This window comes from Amaranthus tricolor, chromosome 13 (genome assembly GCF_026212465.1).
Source record: "Amaranthus tricolor cultivar Red isolate AtriRed21 chromosome 13, ASM2621246v1, whole genome shotgun sequence".
NCBI classification, from domain to species: Eukaryota; Viridiplantae; Streptophyta; class Magnoliopsida; order Caryophyllales; family Amaranthaceae; genus Amaranthus; species Amaranthus tricolor.
Window position 1 is genome coordinate 3544485 of NC_080059.1, and position 20516 is coordinate 3565000.

At 33.4% G+C, this 20516-nt stretch overlaps 2 protein-coding genes across 4 annotated transcripts; both read right to left on the minus strand.

The window, feature by feature from the left end:
• Positions 1-2618: 2618 nt before the first annotated feature.
• On the minus strand, positions 2619-5120 carry LOC130798621 (probable glucan 1,3-alpha-glucosidase). 3 transcript variants are annotated; one of them, XM_057661680.1, is made up of 4 exons: positions 4884-5102; positions 4534-4740; positions 4109-4233; positions 2619-3070 (listed from the first exon to the last, which is right to left on the minus strand). In XM_057661680.1, the coding sequence occupies exons 1-4, from the start codon at positions 4923-4925 to the stop codon at positions 3055-3057; spliced, it is 390 nt and encodes a 129-aa protein (XP_057517663.1). In that variant the 5' UTR covers positions 4926-5102; the 3' UTR covers positions 2619-3054. The 3 variants fall into 3 exon arrangements, 1 of the variants encoding a protein (XP_057517663.1); XR_009039083.1 differs by having other exon boundaries at positions 2622-3070; positions 4359-4762; positions 4884-5120; XR_009039082.1 differs by having other exon boundaries at positions 2622-3070; positions 4359-4740; positions 4884-5100.
• A 1757-nt stretch (positions 5121-6877) lies between these two features.
• On the minus strand, positions 6878-16258 carry LOC130797878 (heat shock 70 kDa protein 17). The gene is made up of 14 exons (XM_057660662.1): positions 15275-16258; positions 13619-13851; positions 12150-12309; positions 11806-12051; positions 11555-11691; positions 11079-11436; positions 10813-10974; positions 9956-10030; positions 9780-9880; positions 9632-9701; positions 9429-9485; positions 9257-9318; positions 7656-7728; positions 6878-7563 (listed from the first exon to the last, which is right to left on the minus strand). The coding sequence occupies exons 1-14, from the start codon at positions 16022-16024 to the stop codon at positions 7354-7356; spliced, it is 2694 nt and encodes an 897-aa protein (XP_057516645.1). The 5' UTR covers positions 16025-16258; the 3' UTR covers positions 6878-7353.
• Between the last annotated feature and the right edge of the window lie 4258 nt (positions 16259-20516).

The window sequence follows — 20516 nt, forward strand, 5'->3', positions numbered from 1 at the left end:
ACACAGAACTTTCTTGTCTTTGTATAGTCCTCCCACAATTGTACCATCCCAAATATGTTCTTTGCTAATTTTCAAGGTTGAGCTGGTTTAATGTCCTTATCAATTATCTATTTTATCTGATGCAGAGTTTTTAAATTATTCTTTCGTGTCTTTTTTAATTTATTAAAAATTGCCTTTTATTTTAGTTAATGGCAGTAACTAAATGAATAGTAGCGTTGTTTCTGACTATATGTAAAATAGATATTTACCTAGAATCCAGAGCTAAAAAAAGAAATTAAATACTTCAATTCAGCAATGTTATCATGAAAAACATAAAACATCGTAAAATTGTAAATTTCGTTTTGCCAACATCCAATAAAGACCAAAATCAACCCAATCAACCCTCTATAGATCAAATGACCAATTTATTTCATTTTGTCTAGCACTCATAAAATATCAGAAACGACATTAATAATATAAGTAAAAAATATGTAATAATTCATTAAAACTTAATTATAATCCTATGTGACTATGTATATGTTGGTGTGATGACGAATTTAACGTTTGATTAATCAAATTATTAATGATAATTGAATAATGATATAGTAGTCGGTGAAAATAATCTTTAACGTGGCATTTAGGAGACAAGCTCATATCATAATATTAATAGAAGTAATTAAGACAAATATAAATGCCAGCATACCCATAAATTCTTGCTGATTTTTAGGTGATCAGTTTTGTGTAGCTATCATTAATACTTAATTATTGCCAAACCAAAGGAACACATATGTCAATCACCTACAACAATATGTTCGTAGTCGTACAAAGATTATATACTTCTATGTCCATTAAATTATGTTATTGTCATATATGTAGTAGACAATTGCTATACTTTCTTTTAAAAAACATCTCAAGGTAAAAATTTAAAAAAATAAATAAATGGTAAAAAAAATATATTTTATGGAAATTGGAAGATATGAGATGAAAGTATAAATTAAATATGTAATAAAGGAGAATTTTAAAAATAGTGTGGAATATGGCTAAACTTGTGCAATGGGTCAGATTAAGATTAGATCTGACTCAAAATATTAGTCAGATCGGTTCAGACTCAAATAAAAAATAAAACGGACTCAAATGAGTTGATCTTTCTCAGTCCGCTCCAACCCATCCCCTCCCATATTTATAATTTTGTATTGTAAAATTTTCATTTATTTACTTGACTTTTATCAATTATAATTATACTATTAACTATTATAAATCTATAATAATATATGACAAAAATAATAATAATAGCGGTTCATATAGAGTTTTTAGCCCATTTTATTAAAAATCTTAGCAATTGTATTGAGTCATTTCACTAATGCAACAACTAAAAGGCTACTTTAAATCCTAAGTTCATTAAAGATATATGTATGAATATGACTATGTCGGTACCGCTCACAAAAACTTGTGTAGTAGAAGTATATTACGCTTAACAAAAGTTGTGTGGTCCTATTATTAGTAGTTTTGTGTTGAGACTCCATTTCAATTTAATTAAGTATTTTAGTTTACATCTGTTTTTTTTAAGTGGAAATGTTTTTCTTTAAAACTCACAGTTAGTATTGTTGTTGATGAATTTTTTATTAGCGGAGTATATGAATACTTTTATTGAAAGTTGGTGACTATGTGACAACTAAAAATCAAAGGAACTATAATTTAATTTTATTGATGTGTACACTTTATAAATTATTAAAACTCTTTCTCACATTATTGTTTGATTTCAGGGTGAAATTTCTTTTGCTTATTAAGAGTATGCACCTTATAGTTTTTCGATTATATACTGGTCTTAGGCATGATCATGGAAAAAAAAGCTAATGTACAAGTCATTTGTTTAAAGGTATTTTTTTCAACTTATAATTAAGTTCAACTTAATAATAATAATTCAATTGAGCAACACTTAATCTTTAAGTTTTGAGTTTTACATAAATTATTATTACAACAATACCATTATATTATCTCCATGCTATTAACTGGCGTTCACATAGGGTGAAATTCGAGAGGTCATGTACATGATCTTACCCCTTATTAGTGATATCACTAAGAAAGAAGTTGCGCAAGTTCGCATAAATAAGAGCTATTTTGATATAATCCATTATAATTCGAAATCATAGGACTATAAATCTATAGCCCAATCGAAATAAGGACAATTATAATTATTAAAAAAAGTATCACTACAAAATGACATGGGTATTTTCGACAAAAAAGCACGGAGCTTGTCAACGCCTTAAGCGTCAATAAAACGCTATAGAAGCGTCGAAAAAATAGCTGCCACAAATATACGACGCTTGTTTCCAACGGTTTTTTGCGTAGAAAAATGCTCTTTCCACGCTTTTACTCATTGGAAATATTTTGCACCATAAGGTTTGAAGTATCTTTTTTTTTGTGACTATAAAAAGCGTCGAAATCAATAATGTCAACGCTTTTAAGCGTTTAAACCAAAACAGTTTCTCCAACATTTATTAGCGTCTAAAACCTTAAAAATTTTTCCGACGCTTATAAGCGTTGGAAGAGTAACATAGGCTAAGAAAAACAATGGCTAATCCATAAAGGGCAATATACTATTTCATTAACATCAATCCCATAACCATAGTTGATCAAAGAAATACAAGTTAAAAAATTACAAAAAAATGACTTTATTTGCCCCAAAATATTGTCAACATTTTACATAGATGATCCAAAATTCCAAATTATTAGTAGTTTGGATGTGCAATTAACACAAATGTAAAACACAAAACAAGTATTGATTAAAAACAAGAATTACATCTTCGAAAAATAACTTCCCACATCACCAAAACCATGGCTATGCGACTTGAGAATTTCGGGACTATATAAAGTATGTCTATTAATCTTCTTGCTGTTGAGCGACTATATAAAGTATGTGCACCAAGTCCGTGATCGAACAATGTTTTATCTGCGCTGGCCAATTGATTTGGGTCAGAGTGCAGATTTCCTATACCATTCTTGCTGTTGAGCTTGGACCTTCCTTTCAGTGTACGTCTATTATCAAGCGGAATTGGGATTGAAACTCACTTGTTGCTAGGTCAAATAAAATCTGCACAAGAACACGATTTAAGATACCAGTGGCAACAGTTTAATGCTCTAACAAGTGAAGGCACTATTTAATGAATAAGCTCTACTTGAGTCTAATCTACTACATTTGCAATAACCTTGCTCAACCTAGATGTTAATATATCAGAAATGATTTTATGAATCAACATGCTACAAGAGATTGACATGTATTGCTTAACAGTAGATCATACAATTAAGGACTTTGAAAGAAGTTGAGAAATGCAACAGTAATATCAATTTTCAAAATCTTCTAGCTTTTTAAAAAAGAAAACAATTATGCCATCATTCCAAGGGGCTTTGTCACTTCCGGTTTTGAAGAGAGAGGATTATAAACATCGTCAGGAGTGCTAGGAGCACAAATAAATTTGCAGAGTTCTATAAAAAGTTGAGGCCTATTTCCAACTAAAGAAATGTTGATTTCTTGGAAGCTATAGATTTACCAAGAAAGTTCTTATAGAAGTTAACAATATAAATACCATTAGAAGTATCTAAGACTCTGCCTAGTTCATCATATGAATTATCCATTCTATCATATGATAGTTTGGCTTAAAAGAGTTGTGAAAGAATATTTATATTAGATTCAGCAGCCTGGCAATACGTTGAGATATCCCTTGGAATTTCTCATTATGAAACAATAAAGCAAAATGACAGAAAAACATTATCACATCAGTAGCAAATCAACAGCACAACAATAAAACATCATCACTTTAAGTAATAAATCAGTAGCAACAACATCATCACAACAAAAATTTAATAACTTCACAAACATTTTAAGTAATAAAAACCAAATCCCAATCACTTTAAGCAACAAAAATCAAATCCCAATTCATAAAATTAACACACAAGATTCGTTTTTGGAAAATAATTTATCTGTAGAACTTAAATCTATTCCGTATGAAAACATCATATAACCTCAATTAAGAAAACAAAGTACCATAGGAATTATATGGAAAAAGAAATGAGATGGAATTGCATTCAATTGTAGATACAAGTATATCACAAAAACAAGTCGACAAATTACCTCATTGAGAAGCAAAACTCGAATGGTAATCGATTAAGGGATAGGGAGGCTTGAATAGTAGAACTCGAATGCAAACTGAAGTTGAAATTTTTTTTCCTTTCCGAGATTAGGGTTAATTGCAAAAGCTTGAATGGGGAACACAAATACACAGAAAAAAAGGATTATGAGTAAATAATCAAAACAGAAAAATTATTGTAAATTCATTATAAACAATGGTATGGAAAAAAGATAGAAAAGATTTAGAAAATACCTAATGGATGCGAGTTTTCTCATAGGGAGGAAGAACGACAGTGAGGAATTGGGGTTAGAAAATAAGCATTTAGAAAGTAAAATACTTGAAACTGAGAAGACATTAAAAGTCAAGACAGAAAATCCTCCGACACCCAAAACTAGATCGATATGTTAGTTGAGATCTAGAAGGATACCAGTGTGTATGGATCATTCACCATCTGGGTGGAACTTCGGCGGTAGCGATCCTTCCGGGGAATGATGGTCCCTGCCCTTTCGAAAGCAGGAACACTTTCATCAGACACCTCCAATTCATAGGTCGCACCTCCCTTGTAGGCATTTCCGGTTCTCATATCATACCAGTATTGTCCTCCGGTAAGATATACCGATGTGTGCTTAGCTTTCTGGATCGGAAACAAAGGAGGACTAGTAAAAACAATAAAGAATTGATAATGAGTATTGAGAGGTCGATATTACGATACAAAATTTTAGAAGGTCAATGACCATGAAAACTGAAAATCATTTCGGTTTCGTAACATAAACATACCTCGGAGTACACTCCTTGCACCGAAATACTGTTACCAACCATAAAGGCTGCCGGAGATGAACATGTTGACTGCTTGAGAGGATGAACGTGTTCTGCAGGCCGGATTGGAGGAGAACAGATGGGATGGGAACAGGACCGCCGTTTACAGTGAAAAAATGAAGAAGAGAGAGTCGGGTTAGGGTTTAGAATGATGAGGGGTGTAGAAGAATTAAGCGGGATTTTTTCAGTTTCTTTTCACGTATTTTTTTTTTAAAATTTTTGTGACGCTTTTAATCAATTAATTCTACGTATTTAACGTCGAAAATTAAGCGTTCAAAGTCTCCGTGTCTTTTTTAGATAGTTACTCAAGTGTCTAAAATAAACTGTCTATAAACTCCATGCTTTTTAGTAGTGTATCTAAATTCAAGTATAATTTTATGTTAATTATTATCAATATTGAGGTGCACTAATACTCCCTCTGCATAGCATTTGCTATAAGATTAAAATTTAAGCAAATAAATTCTACTAGAGGGTAGTTAATTTTTGATGTGACAACCTAGCCATGAAAAACATGCATATATTATTAGTGTACTGGTTTGTCGAAATTATAATATTATTTAAGTTATATTTATGTACTATTTAAATGAATCAAAACCATTAAACCCGATAATTCATATTTTGCCGGATAATAAATCTCTGATCCATACTTTAAAGACATGATGCATTCTACTCATTCATGTTATTGTTCTATATATAGGCATTTATAATAATTATAATAATAGCTCATTATTCATAACAACATATTTTGAAATATAACATAAACCACTAAATTAAATGAATCTCATCATGACACATGAACATAATAATAGAAGTACATGGAAAAATTGCACGGCAAAAAGTGTCATGCATTATATCTATTTTTTTTATGTAAAAAGGAAAAATTTTTTAATCAGAATAAAAAAAAACCATTTACTAATTATTTTTAAAGATTGCCTCAGGTATTTAATGTAACCAATTTCTATTTCTCTTCTCATAATGTTATTACTGGCTCCATCTTTAATGTTCAAAAATTAAACCATAAGGTGAATTTTAGCAAGATTTTACTCTATTTCTTATTTAGGATGAATGGTGTTAATAATCATTATGGAGCATACTATAATATACAAAGATGGTAATTTTTTGGTGAGAATTGCACACATTCATATTTTCATAGTAATATAATGTCCCGGTCCTATTTAATATGTACTCTATTTCTATTAAGATAACTTATTGAACTCTTTCTTTTTTTGGTTATATGGTCCTCATACTTTTTTAGTTCGATCTACAAATTTATTCTTTTTGTTAATATTGTTCATTTATTTATTCAAGTAATTATTATTTGAATCATTTCTAAATTGAAATTATATCATAATACTATGTTTATAGAACAACTTTGAAAAAAATGAAAGGCAAGAAAAGAGAAGGGAGGGGAAGAAAGAAAAATAAAAGAAAAGTAACTGTTGTTTGTTTAGGAGAGAAAGGAAGAAAAAGAAAGCAAAAGAAAAAGAGATGTGAGTTTTTTTTTAAATCTTTTTAATTTTGAAAAGATTAAAATCTTAATAAAAATCATCTATTTGATCTCTCAAAATCCCTCTCCTCCTTCCTTCTATTTTATTAACTAAATTAGTGATTCCCTATTCCTCTAAATTTTTTCATTTCCTTTCCTTTTATTTTCTTCCATCTAAACACACTGTAAGAATCATTTGTCAAACTCAAAATGCCCTAGTAGGCTTGTACCATGCATTTAAAATTATTGGTAAATGATTAGATTGATTGTATAAGATTAGTGGGTCGGTGGTGGGTCGATAGTTAGTCGGTTAAACGATTGGTTTGTGGGAAGCAGCATTCAGTATATCCTGTAGTATTAGTCTGAGAAAATATAATGATCAGGGCCACGTCCAGTGATTAATTGGCTTCCTATACAGATATTTTGAGAAAATATAATGATCAGGTTGCAAGCTGGAAACAAAGAAATGTTGAAAAACAGAAAATATACACAGGCCATGCATTATTTTCACAGTAATGTACCAGACATTTGAAAGGATAAAGAGGAGCTTTGGTATAAATTATCATGTACCAGCAAAACATAAATAAAACATGTTGGTACAAGAGTACAAGTGCTAATCTGTAATTTCCATTTTCTAACAAAATTTTTGTATCCCAGTCAATTGATCTACAACAAAATAGGATTCACCCAAATGGGTTGGAGTAACTGGCATATTAAGTTATTAATCCATAGCTTCAGCTACTATTTGACCTAATTGATTAACTCCTTTTAGTTTTTATGCCTATTAATCTTGAAACCCGAAAAATGTTGGCAACGATTACTAGTTTCAAGCATTCGAGGAATAATCCACATCCATTAGAGAAAATGAAGAAAAACCTAGAATGAGAAGTAGATTGCTTGCCAAAAATGGTTTGACTCTTTCTGTCGTTGGGGTAGCGTAACATATCACAATTCATCATGAGACGCAGCATCTGGGTCTCCATTTACAGTAGCTGAGCCATCAGTACTTCCTTGAGCTTCCTTATTCGTAGAACTGTCCTCACTTGAGCCAGGAGTAGGGTCCGAGGAACCATCTGTTTTCTCGCTGACTGTCGCATTCTTTACAGGCTTCTCTACTTTGGGTTTTGGTTTTGGGATTCTATTCACCCTGGCAACCTAAAATCCAAATAGTCATCATTCAAAATGTTCTTACACCCAAAATGTGTTGTGATATAATATGTCAACACTGACGAGAAAAGCAAAATTACCATAGCCTGAAGTTCACCCAACTTCTCATATACATCAGCAGATGTAAAAACAGGCACACTTGAAGCAGGAGTCCTGTAGAAATATAACCATTAGAGTTTGTGATCTAGCCTCAAAGAACTTAACTGCATCTTCGTACTCTATCGGAAATGCGGAGCAAAATATAGAAGGGCGTAAGTAAATAGACGAAGAACTCCATCAATATATCAACAAGATAGAGATACAAAAAACATGAAATGTGGCTGAATGAAAATGATTTTCAAAAATGAATAGTGCAATGTAGTTTCGGATTAAGTTCAAACTAGCTTAAGAAGACCATATGAGATAAAGACACTCAAACATGGTCTACAAATTCACCTAGAATTAGCTTAGCAACGGTAGCTAATTATCTTGACTCTGCATTCCCAGCTTAATAAGAGTTTCAAAAGAGAAATGACAGAGACATTATAGATTGGTTTGAAGATTAAGATTACTCCAATTACATGCTTCAAGCTTGCTCAAATTTTATTTTCCATTCATATACCACACGTTATATAAGAGTTAAAATGGAGCATGAATAGTCATACAGCATTACCCCTTGTCTCTGTCGGTAGGGTGACATATATAGGGAAGTGTAATAACGAGAACAAATATAAGAAAGAAATTAACAGATTAATAATAGAAATCACACAATAATTTAACGTGGTTCACTAACAATGTGTTAGCTACATCCACGGGACAGGGAAATAAAATACTTTTAATGAGATGGAGAAAAATGATTACAGATTAGGTGCATTGACGAGTTATATATAATGCCCACTATTACCCAGAAATAATAGAATTTCCTCAAATGACTAAACCTAACTTAACTGGGTTTAGACTTATAAGAAGCCCAAATCTAGAAAGAGTCAAACAGAAATTGTATAGAAGGCAAGGATTTAGCTCATACTATCACAGGAAGGAATCAAATGAGGAGACTTAAAATAAGAGAAGGAGCATTTTCCATCATTGATTTCAATATGTTTCAGAAGTAAATGCTAATCATTGAGCATGAAAAGTTTAAATTATTAGTGTCGTTATGTTATGAAAAGGTTATTTTTGTTTTTTTTACACATAGCGACCCTTTTTATAAATAATGAGTACGAATATGTCTTCTCATCCTTCTCAGTTTAAGGTGTCTTCATATATATAGGGGAAGGATCTAGTGAAAACAGAGCAAAGAGGGTACATATGAGGCTTAAAGAGGTAAATTTAAGGACTAAAGGTTTGGTGAAAATGTGAAAACAGAGCAAAGGGGGTACATATGAGGTTTAAAGATATACTATAAAGGATTACATGGGTACACGTGTGTAGTCAAATGAAAACAAAGTTATCAATATTTATAGAAGTGTCATTAATGAATAGGGTACCTCCCCTAACCCAATTTGTATCCCCGTATTCAGTTTTTACCAACTAAAGTGGTCACATGATCCTATATATACTTTAGTCAAGCTGCACACGTGAAACAAAACTATGCAAGATATTATTCATGTTTTTTTTTGGGGGGGGAGGGGTGGGGGGGGGGGGGGGGGGGTTTACTTAACAATCTGCGGGTTACTCAAGAATTTGCAGAGATAAAGCTTACTTCTCCTGCTCAGCCAGCTTTTCATCCAACCATTTTCTCAACTTTTCAGCACTATCCAAAACCTGAAAACACAGATACAATCAGCTGATGCAAAATGCAGAAAGAATTTGTTAAAAATACAACTAAAACATGCAACTCTGCAAGACACCAACTTAAAGACTCAGATGTTAACCTCATCTATTCTGCCTTTTGGAAGCCAGGATTTCTTCACCTCCCAGTCACGTACAATCTACAATTCAAGGAATAACCAGGTCAGTGCATCTTTGAAGCCAAAAACAAAAGTCCTTGATAAAGTTACATGCATGTATATTGAAAGAAATAACCAGTATCAATCACAAGGTTTCAAAATAATATTTGTAGCTGCAGCCATCTTACCTCTGCTACTTCAGTAAGGTATCTTCTAGCTTCTTCATTGGCTGCTGGACGAGCAGTCAATTCATTCAATCTGATGTGAACAGACATTAGTCAATATAATTATAATTATCTAAAAGGAAATAGATTTAGTTATTGGTGCCAAACCAACCTGAAAAATATGGGGTCACCAATAGCTTTTAGCATTTCAAGACGTTCTTCGAATTCCCCAGCAGTAGCATCTTCCCCATCCATATATAGCCAATCTTGGACCTAACACCAACAATAGGATTTTAATTTTATAACATAGAAAAGTCGCAGTGGACAAAGTTATGAGTAATATCTTACCTCCTCAAGCTTTCCAATGAACGATTGTCGCTCTTCATTAGTTGAAACTTTTTCAACCTCTCCTAAGGACTCAATCTATTACAAGTAGCACAATGAAAAAATAATCAACAAAAGAGACATGAAATATTCTACTGACAAGCATCGACATTTCATGGTGAAATTATTTTTTCGATGCCCAGCAAACAGGTTTGATGTATGCAAAATGAATTCAACGCACTACAATAGATTCAGCCTCTCTAGAAACAAAATCAGAGTCTCACATCTATCAATTTGTAAGACAACGCAGAAATGATTAAAGGTGATTTAAAAGGAAACCATGCACTAGCTATTCGAGAAAGCTTTTGGCTCTTGCTTTAAGAGAGTGTGGTTATAGTCAATGTCTCATAAGAGCACCTACACGTTCTAGCAAGCTACAGAGAAAAGCCTGAGGTCAATGTTCAAAAAGGAAAACTAGATGAAAACATCAACAGAGTGGCCAAAAAAATGCCAGAAGTCATATAGGCCATGAGCATTGAATAAATGATTCAATAATCTGAACCACATCATATTCAAGAATAATGGAAGTACTCTTGAATCTAGACAAGAATAGATTTCCCCAAATAAACAATTTACTGGGGCATTATTGCACCCACATGGTTTTATGCAGAGCAATGACTGAGTGCAAGGATATGCTTTTGCTTATATGAAGATCTACCTAGAACATCATTTGCAAACAGAGAACATGATTGATAACAAATTGAATTTGTTTCAGTTCCCATCTTTTGCAAAAGAAAGCATACAACTTTTGATGCAACCATGCAAATAAGATACTAGAAACCGTTATTTGTCAGATCAAGTTCTATAAGAAAGGCATGGACCTTTTCACGGGTTGAGTAAATGTATCCTTCCAAATTATTTTTCAGTTCAGCTGTCCTCCTTCGCTCAGCATCTCTTTTGTTAAGTTCTGCCAGCTTTTCCTTTGCAAGAGCCAGGGATTCTTCAGGAAATGGCATTCCAGGTCCATTGGTTTTCTCAGTTACCTGCATGTAACCAAGAAAAACATATGAAGTATTTGCCAAATGCATTTCACCAAAATCATACACTTCCAGTGAAAGAGGTACTTATGTAAGCATAAAAGAGGTACCTTCAAAGGCACCCTAAAAGTCCGCTTCTTTAATTTCTTTTCAATAACTTCAGCAATGTTTTCTGTTCCACTAAAGTTCGAGGGGTCATTTGTACCATCAGTTTGCAAGTTGGCTTTAGCATCATCAGCAGAATCTCCACTGCCCACTTCAGCCGATGAGTTCACAGATGGAGAAGCTTCAACTGACACATTCACTGAAGTGCTAGAATTATCCACAGTTGGAATCTTTTTGAGAACTTCTACCCACTCAGTAATCTCAAAAACAGCCTCAGCACGATCTAAGGTTAGCACTCCACTTCTACTCAAAGAGAAATGCAGGTTAGCCTTGATTGGAGCAGATAGATTTCGTGACTCATATCTGGAACAGAAAAATGGCACAAATAGTTAGGAGAAAAATTCTATAATACAGTATTTGGAAAGTAAAAGATACTTAAATAGTTAAATCAGCAAATGCTACATATAGCACTACTTCACACCTCTCAGTGGCATTGGCCAACCCAGAGACTGTATACTGAGCAAAAACGGGAGATGAAACACCAGGTGGCATCAAGTCTCTGCTCTCATAGGATAAAGACACCTCAAAATCTTTCTTGTGAATAATTGATCGGAACATCTGTAACAAGCAACAAAAAAAACAGAGTGAAAAGAAACACAATCAATGAGAACATCCTGTTATTGCAATGTTTTTCAACAAGCTCTGAGGATAAATCAAATTACATCACGTTACCTTACTAGGAATCTTCTTCATGCGTGGTACAAGAACTTGCTTTGTGGTTTCATCTTTGACTAGATCAACACCATCCAATTCCATCACATAACCATATGTAGAACCATCAATCATTCCCAATTTTCTGTTCAATTTTATTCCATCACTTAAATTTGCTGCATGCAATGCAGCACCAAGAACAATAGCTTCATCTGCATCCAAATGTCTGTCCAGCTCTTTTCTCCCGAGGAATTCCTGAAGCTTAGCCTATAAAGTTTCATAGTCATCATCATAAACACGGCCACAGAACAGATCATAGAAAACTGCATTCCCAACCAGGAGGGGGTTCCAGATATAGTTATAACCTGCAATTTTGGAACTCGAGTGGCACCACCAATTAATTCCACTGCAGAAACCTCCTCTGCTTTCAAACCTGAATTTTGAAGGACTTCCTTTAGAGGGAGCAGAGCTTTTGCCCATAGGTCTTCACACAGCTCTTCAAATTTTTCACGGCTTATTGAACTCCTACAATCATGACAAATAAAATGGTATAAAATCTTTAGCAATTCCTTTTTTTATTTATTCATATATATATTTTTCACTAGTTTATAACTAGAAAACAAACAAGATAAAAGAATACAACATAGATATGAAGAGGATGACAAATAAAAGTCAACTTAATTCCTCTAAATTAGAACCAAAAGATCATACCTATGGCAGAGAATCTGAATTCCATAGAAGCCTAATTGATTTAAGCATATGTCTCATGTTATAAGAGTAGAGGCCAGTTTAAAGTAAGGTTTTTCAGGATGGACCTTTTTTTTTTTTTTTTTTTGCACTTACCTTGCTCAATATGTTAATTTTAATCTAGTTTTGGTTAGTTCATTATTAGGTTTGACTTAGCTTTGATTTATTTCCCCACCTCTAGATACAAGCAATACTAATCAATAGCTCAATGGACTTGGTTAATGGTTACAGACGTATTTTATGCTGAACACTATTTATTTTGATGAATATCATCTCAACATAGCCTTTAATTGGATTTTGTTTGAATTTAATGGATCTAATCGTAACTAATTAGTCCTTGAATTTATATTTTAAGGGTAAAAGAACTCGTCTAAATTGTATGGCATCAAATCTACTCCAACAAAGAGATTGCAGCTAAAGCAAGTTCAATAATGATGTAAGTGTGAGTTCATTTTCAAGCCCAAACAATTATTTGCCCAACTTTTAGTCAATATACCAAACTCAAAGCACTTTGTAGCTAAAAACCATGATTAACATTTGCATCAACAAAAATCTATCAAAATTTTTAACACAAAAATATTTGTACTGCATTTTACATCAATGCAATATAACCATAAAAGTGACTATCACGGGAATGGACCGCTTGATAGAAATTACTTTGTACGTACATTGCAATAACGGAAAATTATACCTTATTGAACTTGAGCCATTCGCAGCTATATGCATTAGGATTGCGATTCAAATTCTCCCGACTAGATAGCTAAAAATTTTCAACAGTTTCTCATACGTGATACAACTTATTTTCCCTTAGGTTACATATTCATCAAATATGAGCACAAACAACTTTTAATTGAGGTACACAACAAGAACAAACCTAATTGGAAAAAGGGTCGGATTGAACCACTTATCTTTTATTTCCTTCTACCTTTCTCAGAAATGTACCAGAAACTCTCTTATAGAATAAAACAAAGAGGCATGAGGCATCATAAGCCCCGAAAGTACATTCACACTGGCCATGAAAGGGGAAATTTGGTACACTCTTTTCACATAATTCAAATAAGAATCCAAAATTTAAGAAGCCACAAACCTGAAGTCACGATCATCATAGATAGACTCCACTGATATTGGTGCCATTGTATTTGCGCTCAAAATTTCTTTAGTACGCTTGACTTGCTTTTTCAATTTAGCCATTGCTTTAGGTGACTTCCTTATCTCCACTCCATTTCCATGTTGCTTATTGAACTCATCAGCAAAGTATTCAACCAATCTCAATTCCATATCTAGACCACCTAGTTCAGCATTCCATGTCACATCTTTTACCTGCACCAAAAGATATATAATATAACTATTGTATGGCAAGAAAGTGCGGCTTAAGTCCAACAAACAAGTTCTTGAATTCAAAAAAGTTCTCCCACTATATATCATTCTATAGTCATGAGAACGTAGTGCAACACCAACTATTGCAAATATTTAAACATTCATTTTCATTCTAGATGCATAAGCATAGAGAAGGGGAGTGTAATAAGTACTAAATAAAAAATCCACTAAATAAATTCCTGATTAGACTAATATATCACAAAACATCTTACATCACTCTAAGGGATTTTCTCCCCAACTTAATTTTTATTAGCTTTAATAAATTCATCTTTGGAATGACTCCAATAGCTTCATTTCAACTCAATTCTTATAAGTTCAAATCAATTCACTTTAGTAAGTCCAATTTAGTTTATTATAGATATTTTTTATCCATCACTTTCCCTCACATTTTCTAATAAATTCAGTTCAATTTAGTTTACTCCTTTTCACGGAATTAAAATGAGGTTATTCCGTTATGTAAAGGCCGCTTTATGACAAATTTTGAGCTTACAGTTAAGCAAAACCCAGTGACAACCATTATAAATTGCTATTCTAGTATATTAGCCAAAATATCTTTTTTAAATATGTATTAGGTTCTAAAAAGGTCTTTTTATGCTCTAGAAAACTTGCATTACTATGTTAAAAATGGATATTTTCAAGCTAACAATTCACATCGCAACGTCCGAAAAAAGAGTGGCAATACTGCAAAGTGCCATGTCCGCAAGGACTGCGACATCGCGACCGTTACCGCATTCTCGACGACATTTATGACTTTTTCTATGCTCCTTATAAGTTCAATTCCAAGTTTCTAATAAGTTTCTACTAAGGGTGGGGATAAATGTTGTCTTTTGAAAGGTGCCTAGTAAGTTGCTATGGAATAAAGTATAAACCACATCCCTACTCAAAAAAAGGTGAAAGATCTATTTAGAGGCAGAAAATTCATTCTCTAAAATGGCAAATTTCCATCTTAAAACCTTGTTAAAGACATCATTTAGTTGAGAAGGCAGTGTCTTACATACAAAATTTGAGTAATTACATCTATAAATTTGTGTCCGACAAAATAAAATTTCAGGCTCTAAATTTTCACAAATTTTGGATAATCAGACTCAAATAACTTAATTTCGCGGTGCATCAAGCAACAAATCAGAAAAGGCAAAGGACGAAATGAAGTACATAACTAATACGGAAAACACGTATTGAATCATAGTTCTACGTAGACACTACTAAACATAATGTACTTAAAGAAAAATACACATTAAATCGCCCATTTCCTCATATTTAATCACATTCTACAATACCAACATTGTTACAAGTATATGAATAGCACAACAAACACAATAATAAAAACAGAAATTATAAGAATTAAACATGAAGAAGTAAATTCTACCTGAAATTGATTAGCAGAAACAGTTTTTCCATACTCCTTAGTATCATAAGAAGAAAAATACACAAGAGCAGCATAAGTACTAGTCGCACCCATATCATAAAACACAACATATTTCGAATCATTCGCAAATTTCTTATCAATTCCATACTGCAAAGCAGCACCAGAATGTTCATTGATCAAAGATAACACATTTACACCAGCTAATTGAGCTCCTTGAATCACAGCTTTCCTCTCAGATTGTCCGAAATACGGTGGAACACTAATCACTGCATCTTTCAACACAACTTTCGAATGAAACTCAGCTAAATTCAACGCGTAGTGGAAAACCATCGCTAACATCTCCTCCAATGAATAAATCTCACCATCATCAACCTTAATCGCTGCAACACCTCTAGCATCTTCAACAATTTGGTATGGTAAATAAAATGAATCGATCTTGTGCTTAGTGTAACTGTAAGGTTTCGCAATCAAATCACGAATTTGGGCGTAAACTTTATCAGGATACCTAGCGATTAAACCAGCGGATTCTTCACCGATCAATCGAATTCCAGATTGAAATGAGAGTAAATTTGGGGATTTTCGCTTCGACATTTCATTGATTGCGATTGAAATAGGAATTTGACCTGGTTTTAGGTTTACAACTGCAACTTTTAGCCATTCGGAACCTAGATCTATGCTTAAAACTGCCGATTGAGATTTGATTGGGATTAATGCAAGTATGCACAAGATTAACCCTAACTTAATCAACATTGCAGATTTGTAAGATCAATAATTTCCCCAAAAATACTATGAATTCAGAGCAACAATGGAGGATTATCTGTCGGGAAGGAAGAAGAGTTAGTAGGTGTTTATTTTTACAGGAAATTTTCGAGGGAGTTTAGAGGGTTTTGGGGGAAGAAAGTGCGAAGTCATTGGAACTAATGAGAGTTGGACACGTGAAGAGTCTTACACGTGGCAAAGCATGAGTCGTTATGTGCGTTGTTATTTCTGCTATGTTCGCAAACGTTCTAAATGCATATGGAGAAGACTGACGAAGAAACTACGTGAACTTTACTCAAGAGTCAAGTGATCACTTTTCCTTTTAATTTATAAATAAAGTTATTATTAATTATTAATTATTAATTATTAATTGTTAATTGTTAATTATTAATTGGCCGATAATTCAATAAAAGGTGTATTAAATTATACTATAGATATAATTACAAGCGAAAAAATATATATATATTTAAGAATTAAAGAGAATAGTGTTGACGTTATTCATAATAAAAGTACAGCTAGTTTTTTGAGAGATCGTCTCTTTGAGATACTTATCTCAAGCCTATTCCATTAAAGATTAATGTCTACTTATCGTATTCTTAATGCTTACTTACATTACCCTTAATGCTTACTTATCATATCTTTAATGTCTACTTTCAGTATCTTAAATGTCTACTTATATCATTCTTAATGTTTAATTACAATATTTTTGTTATGAATGGTAGTGTGTGACTTGAGTGCACATTAAAGGATTGAATTCATGAGTGTGACTCTTGGATGATGGCAACTAAATGGGTGTAATTATGTGTGGAGTATTCATGAAGAATTATGGGTGTTAATGAAGATTAATGAAGAAAATGAAAGGGTTTGATTTATTGTATGCTCAATCAAATTCTGACAGAGGAAGCAGTAAGGTCGCTCGACCTACCCGCTCGACCGAGCGAGTCATTTTGGTAGGTCGAGCGGTCAGACAAAATGCCCCAGTTTTGGCTGATACTCGCTCGACCGAGCGAGCTCTCTGATCCGGTCGAGCGGATCCTCTGATATGCTTGGGATGCTTGTTTTCGACCTTTCAAATCCTTAGAGTTATTTCATAGTATTCATTACTCAATATTAACTATGTATTCAAGTGAGCTATTCATATTCATGTACCTAGTACTATAAATAGGGCTCTCATACTCCCACATCAAACACATCAAACACAAACCCTAAGCCAAACACATAGCCTATTGTTTATATCTCTTTCTCAATTGTAATTCTTCATTAAGAAGTGTTGTTTGTATTCCTTTGATATAATATAAACAGAAACTACACACCACGGAGGACGTAGCCATCATTGGGTGAACCTCCTTAAATCTTTGTGTCCTTTTTAGTTACATTGTCAAACTTTGTTTGTTCGTTGTTGTTTGTTCTTAGCATCGTAACGTTATTGGCGATCATTTTCAATTTTAAAAAATATATAATAGATAAACTCAATTAAAAATAGTCTCTCAAGGAGACCGTCTCACAAAAATTTATGATAAAAGTATTACAAAGTAAAAGCAACATACAAAATAAGAATGTTAGCAAACTAAATAGAGTATTACTTCACAAAAAGAAGCACTAATGCAGGGGTGCTTGTTCGATCGCACCTATCAAATGTCTCAAGAGCTTACAAGGTGCTAGAACAAGTGGGTCAGCGATCAAACGAGCACTTAAGGGCTCGTACGAACATCTTTATTCTAGCCAATTTACATTTTTTCGCACTTTTTTAAATTACTTCAATTTTTTGACCTTCAGTCTAAAACTAGTTGAACCACTATATTTATAGTCTTTAAGAATACCCTAACATGCTCTAAGTTATTCTCACTTATAAGTTCTAAACCTATTGTTAAAATAAACCCGATCCAGAAACTTGATATATAGCCTAGCTTTGTAGTGACTTTGACACTTTGTCTATATATCTCTGAAAGGAGAGGCTATTAACCTTACTCAAGGATCACTAAATTAAGCTATAAGTATGTGTTTGTGTTGTGTCAAGTATAGAAACCAAATATGCATGTATGTGATGAATGACAATAATAAAGAAAATAATCAAGACAACGATTTAAGGTGGTTCACCAATCTTGGGCTACATCCACCATTTAGATTAGGATTATATTAATGTGTTTAAAGGAGAAAATACAAACTTTGAAGGAATTACAATAGAGGTTAGTGTAAGGGAAGCGAGTAGCTAAAATGGGTGTGATTTACATAAGCAAGAGATAATGCTTTGAGATGAGACTTTTGGCACACCAAATGAGGTTCTAAAGCTTGAGTATATATAGCAAATCATGGGGTTTAAAGTAGTACAAAATGGCAGCAAAGGGGGACAGCATAACAGCCATCTTGCAGACTCGGACAGGAGCCATATCAGAGTCGCTCGACCGAATGCCTCGGGCGAGCAGCCTGTTGAGCAACAGGTCAGCAGCCTCTGGATCACTTCTTTCCCTTCCATGCTAATCCACGGTCTCTGATGCTTCTTACACTCAATGCTAGGACTGATTTCTTCCCTTTAAACACTTTGTTGGAGTTTAGTGTGTCTTGACTTCACCATGATGCATTGGTATTGTGTATGTATGTGTATGTGATGTGCTTGCTATGCTTGAATGGAGTTTGAGGAGGCTCCAACATGGATATGATACCAGGCAACAGGTTTCATGCAAATGGGAACTCACTGACCTGCTACTCGACCCGTGCCACAAGGCTCGACCATTCCAATAGCTTCAAGGTCATCTGCTCGACCAAACTCAATGCCGCTCGACCAACCCCTGTCTCACTCTACCGGTCGAGTGGGCTGCAGCATGCCATTATATTATTTTGCAATAAATGTTGCGGCTAATCATTAGGGCTGGGACCTTTTCTCATTTACTCCCATATGTACACATGTATAAATAGAAGTCCCTACACTCATTCCTAGTTTAATTCTAACCCTAAGTCAAACACAAATCCTTCTCTTTCTCTATTCTTCTTCTCCAAGTGTAATTCTCCATTATATGAGTTCTTGGAAACTCCATTGATTCTTCACATAATACAAGCAAGCTAACCACCACTAGAGGTGAACACGGTCCAGTTTGGTCTAGCCTGACACTAAAATCAGACCAAACCAGAAATTTCGGTCTGAAAATTTTTCGGACCGGACCGGATCAAATTGTTTTACAATGGTCCGGTCTGGTCTGGTTTACGATTTTTTTATTTTTATATTTTCATCCAAATTAATACATGTATTTATGCAAATATTTCACACCTACAATTAATAAATATAATAATTTGTAATTAGTTGATAACATCAACATCATTCAAGTATATATTGCTATATAAAAATAACTACATCTTAAAATATCTAGGTAGCAACTTAATTTTTTAAATACAAAATTATGATTTTTGACCATAATACGGTTTGCGGCCCGGTCTGGTCTGAAAAATAAAAAAATCGAGACTAGACCGTAAACCGTAATTTAATTTTAAAAAAACCATACCAGACCATTTGAACCGTAGACCAGACCAAATACTAAAATTTCGGTTTGGTTTACGATTTAGACCAAACTTTGTTCAGCCCTAACCACCACCGAGGACGTAGCCCACATTGGGTGAACCTTGTAAATCTTGTGTCTCTTGTTTATTGCATTGTTTCTTATTGTTTTTCATTGCTATTTATTAAAGTGTTTGTTTCATTGCATAGAACATCTCCACCATAGTTTTTGGGTGTTGTTAGGGATAAACTTTGAACCTTTAGACCCTAGTGTGCTCTCTTCACATGTAAAGATTTACTATCCAAACAAATCAATCACATGTGATTCTTTGTCCTCTTCTAGTCTTCACTAACTAAAATGATTAATTCACTTAATTTCATGTTTTGATTACTTGGTAATACAAGTTACGAATAATCCTAACAATCTCCACCTTGACTTGAGTTCTCCAAATTACAAAATTTCACCTTTAAAGATCTTCCAACAACACTCAAAAAAACATCTCTAACAAGCAACATACTCAACAAAACAAAAAATAAACATGTGCACTACAACAATATACAAAAGCACATGTACTACCATGTCCTCTAAGGGCTTACAACAAAGAGTATAATTAAATACCAACCAAGTCCATACAACCCATGAACTTATTGGAAGATATTGAGATTACATTCTTGCTATCAAAAGAAGTATCAACATCACAAAGCTTGGTTGAGATAGTAGCATCACAAACCGAACTAAGGTTGAACCAAGTAACTTATACAAGCCATCATCATCAATGGACCCTTTCAAGAACAACTTATGGTCCTTTTCAGCCTTCATAACTACATCTTCATCAATGCATACAAAATCTTCTTTATCAAAAGTACCAAGGGAAATTAAGTGCCTATTCAAACTTAGAACAAGGGAAATTAAGGGAAATTCTGTCATACAACAATTTTGAAAAAAAATCTTAATAAAATTTTTTTGGTTTCATAAAAATTTATATTGCTCAAAGT

Excerpts from the sequence above, each read along its gene's own strand:
- LOC130798621 (XM_057661680.1), bottom strand. The coding sequence starts at position 4,925 with ATGGTTGGTAACAGTATTTCGGTGCAAGGAGTGTACTCCGAG. Across the intron at positions 4,741-4,883 it reads TGCAAGGAGTGTACTCCGAG|AAAGCTAAGCACACATCGGT; the intron begins GTATGTTTATGT and ends TTTCCGATCCAG. Across the intron at positions 4,234-4,533 it reads TGAATGATCCATACACACTG|CTTTTGCAATTAACCCTAAT; the intron begins GTATCCTTCTAG and ends TCCCCATTCAAG.
- LOC130797878 (XM_057660662.1), bottom strand. The coding sequence starts at position 16,024 with ATGTTGATTAAGTTAGGGTTAATCTTGTGCATACTTGCATTAATCCCA. Across the intron at positions 11,692-11,805 it reads TGAAGAAGATTCCTAGTAAG|ATGTTCCGATCAATTATTCA; the intron begins GTAACGTGATGT and ends TGCTTGTTACAG. Across the intron at positions 9,486-9,631 it reads ACCTTACTGAAGTAGCAGAG|ATTGTACGTGACTGGGAGGT; the intron begins GTAAGATGGCTG and ends CTTGAATTGTAG.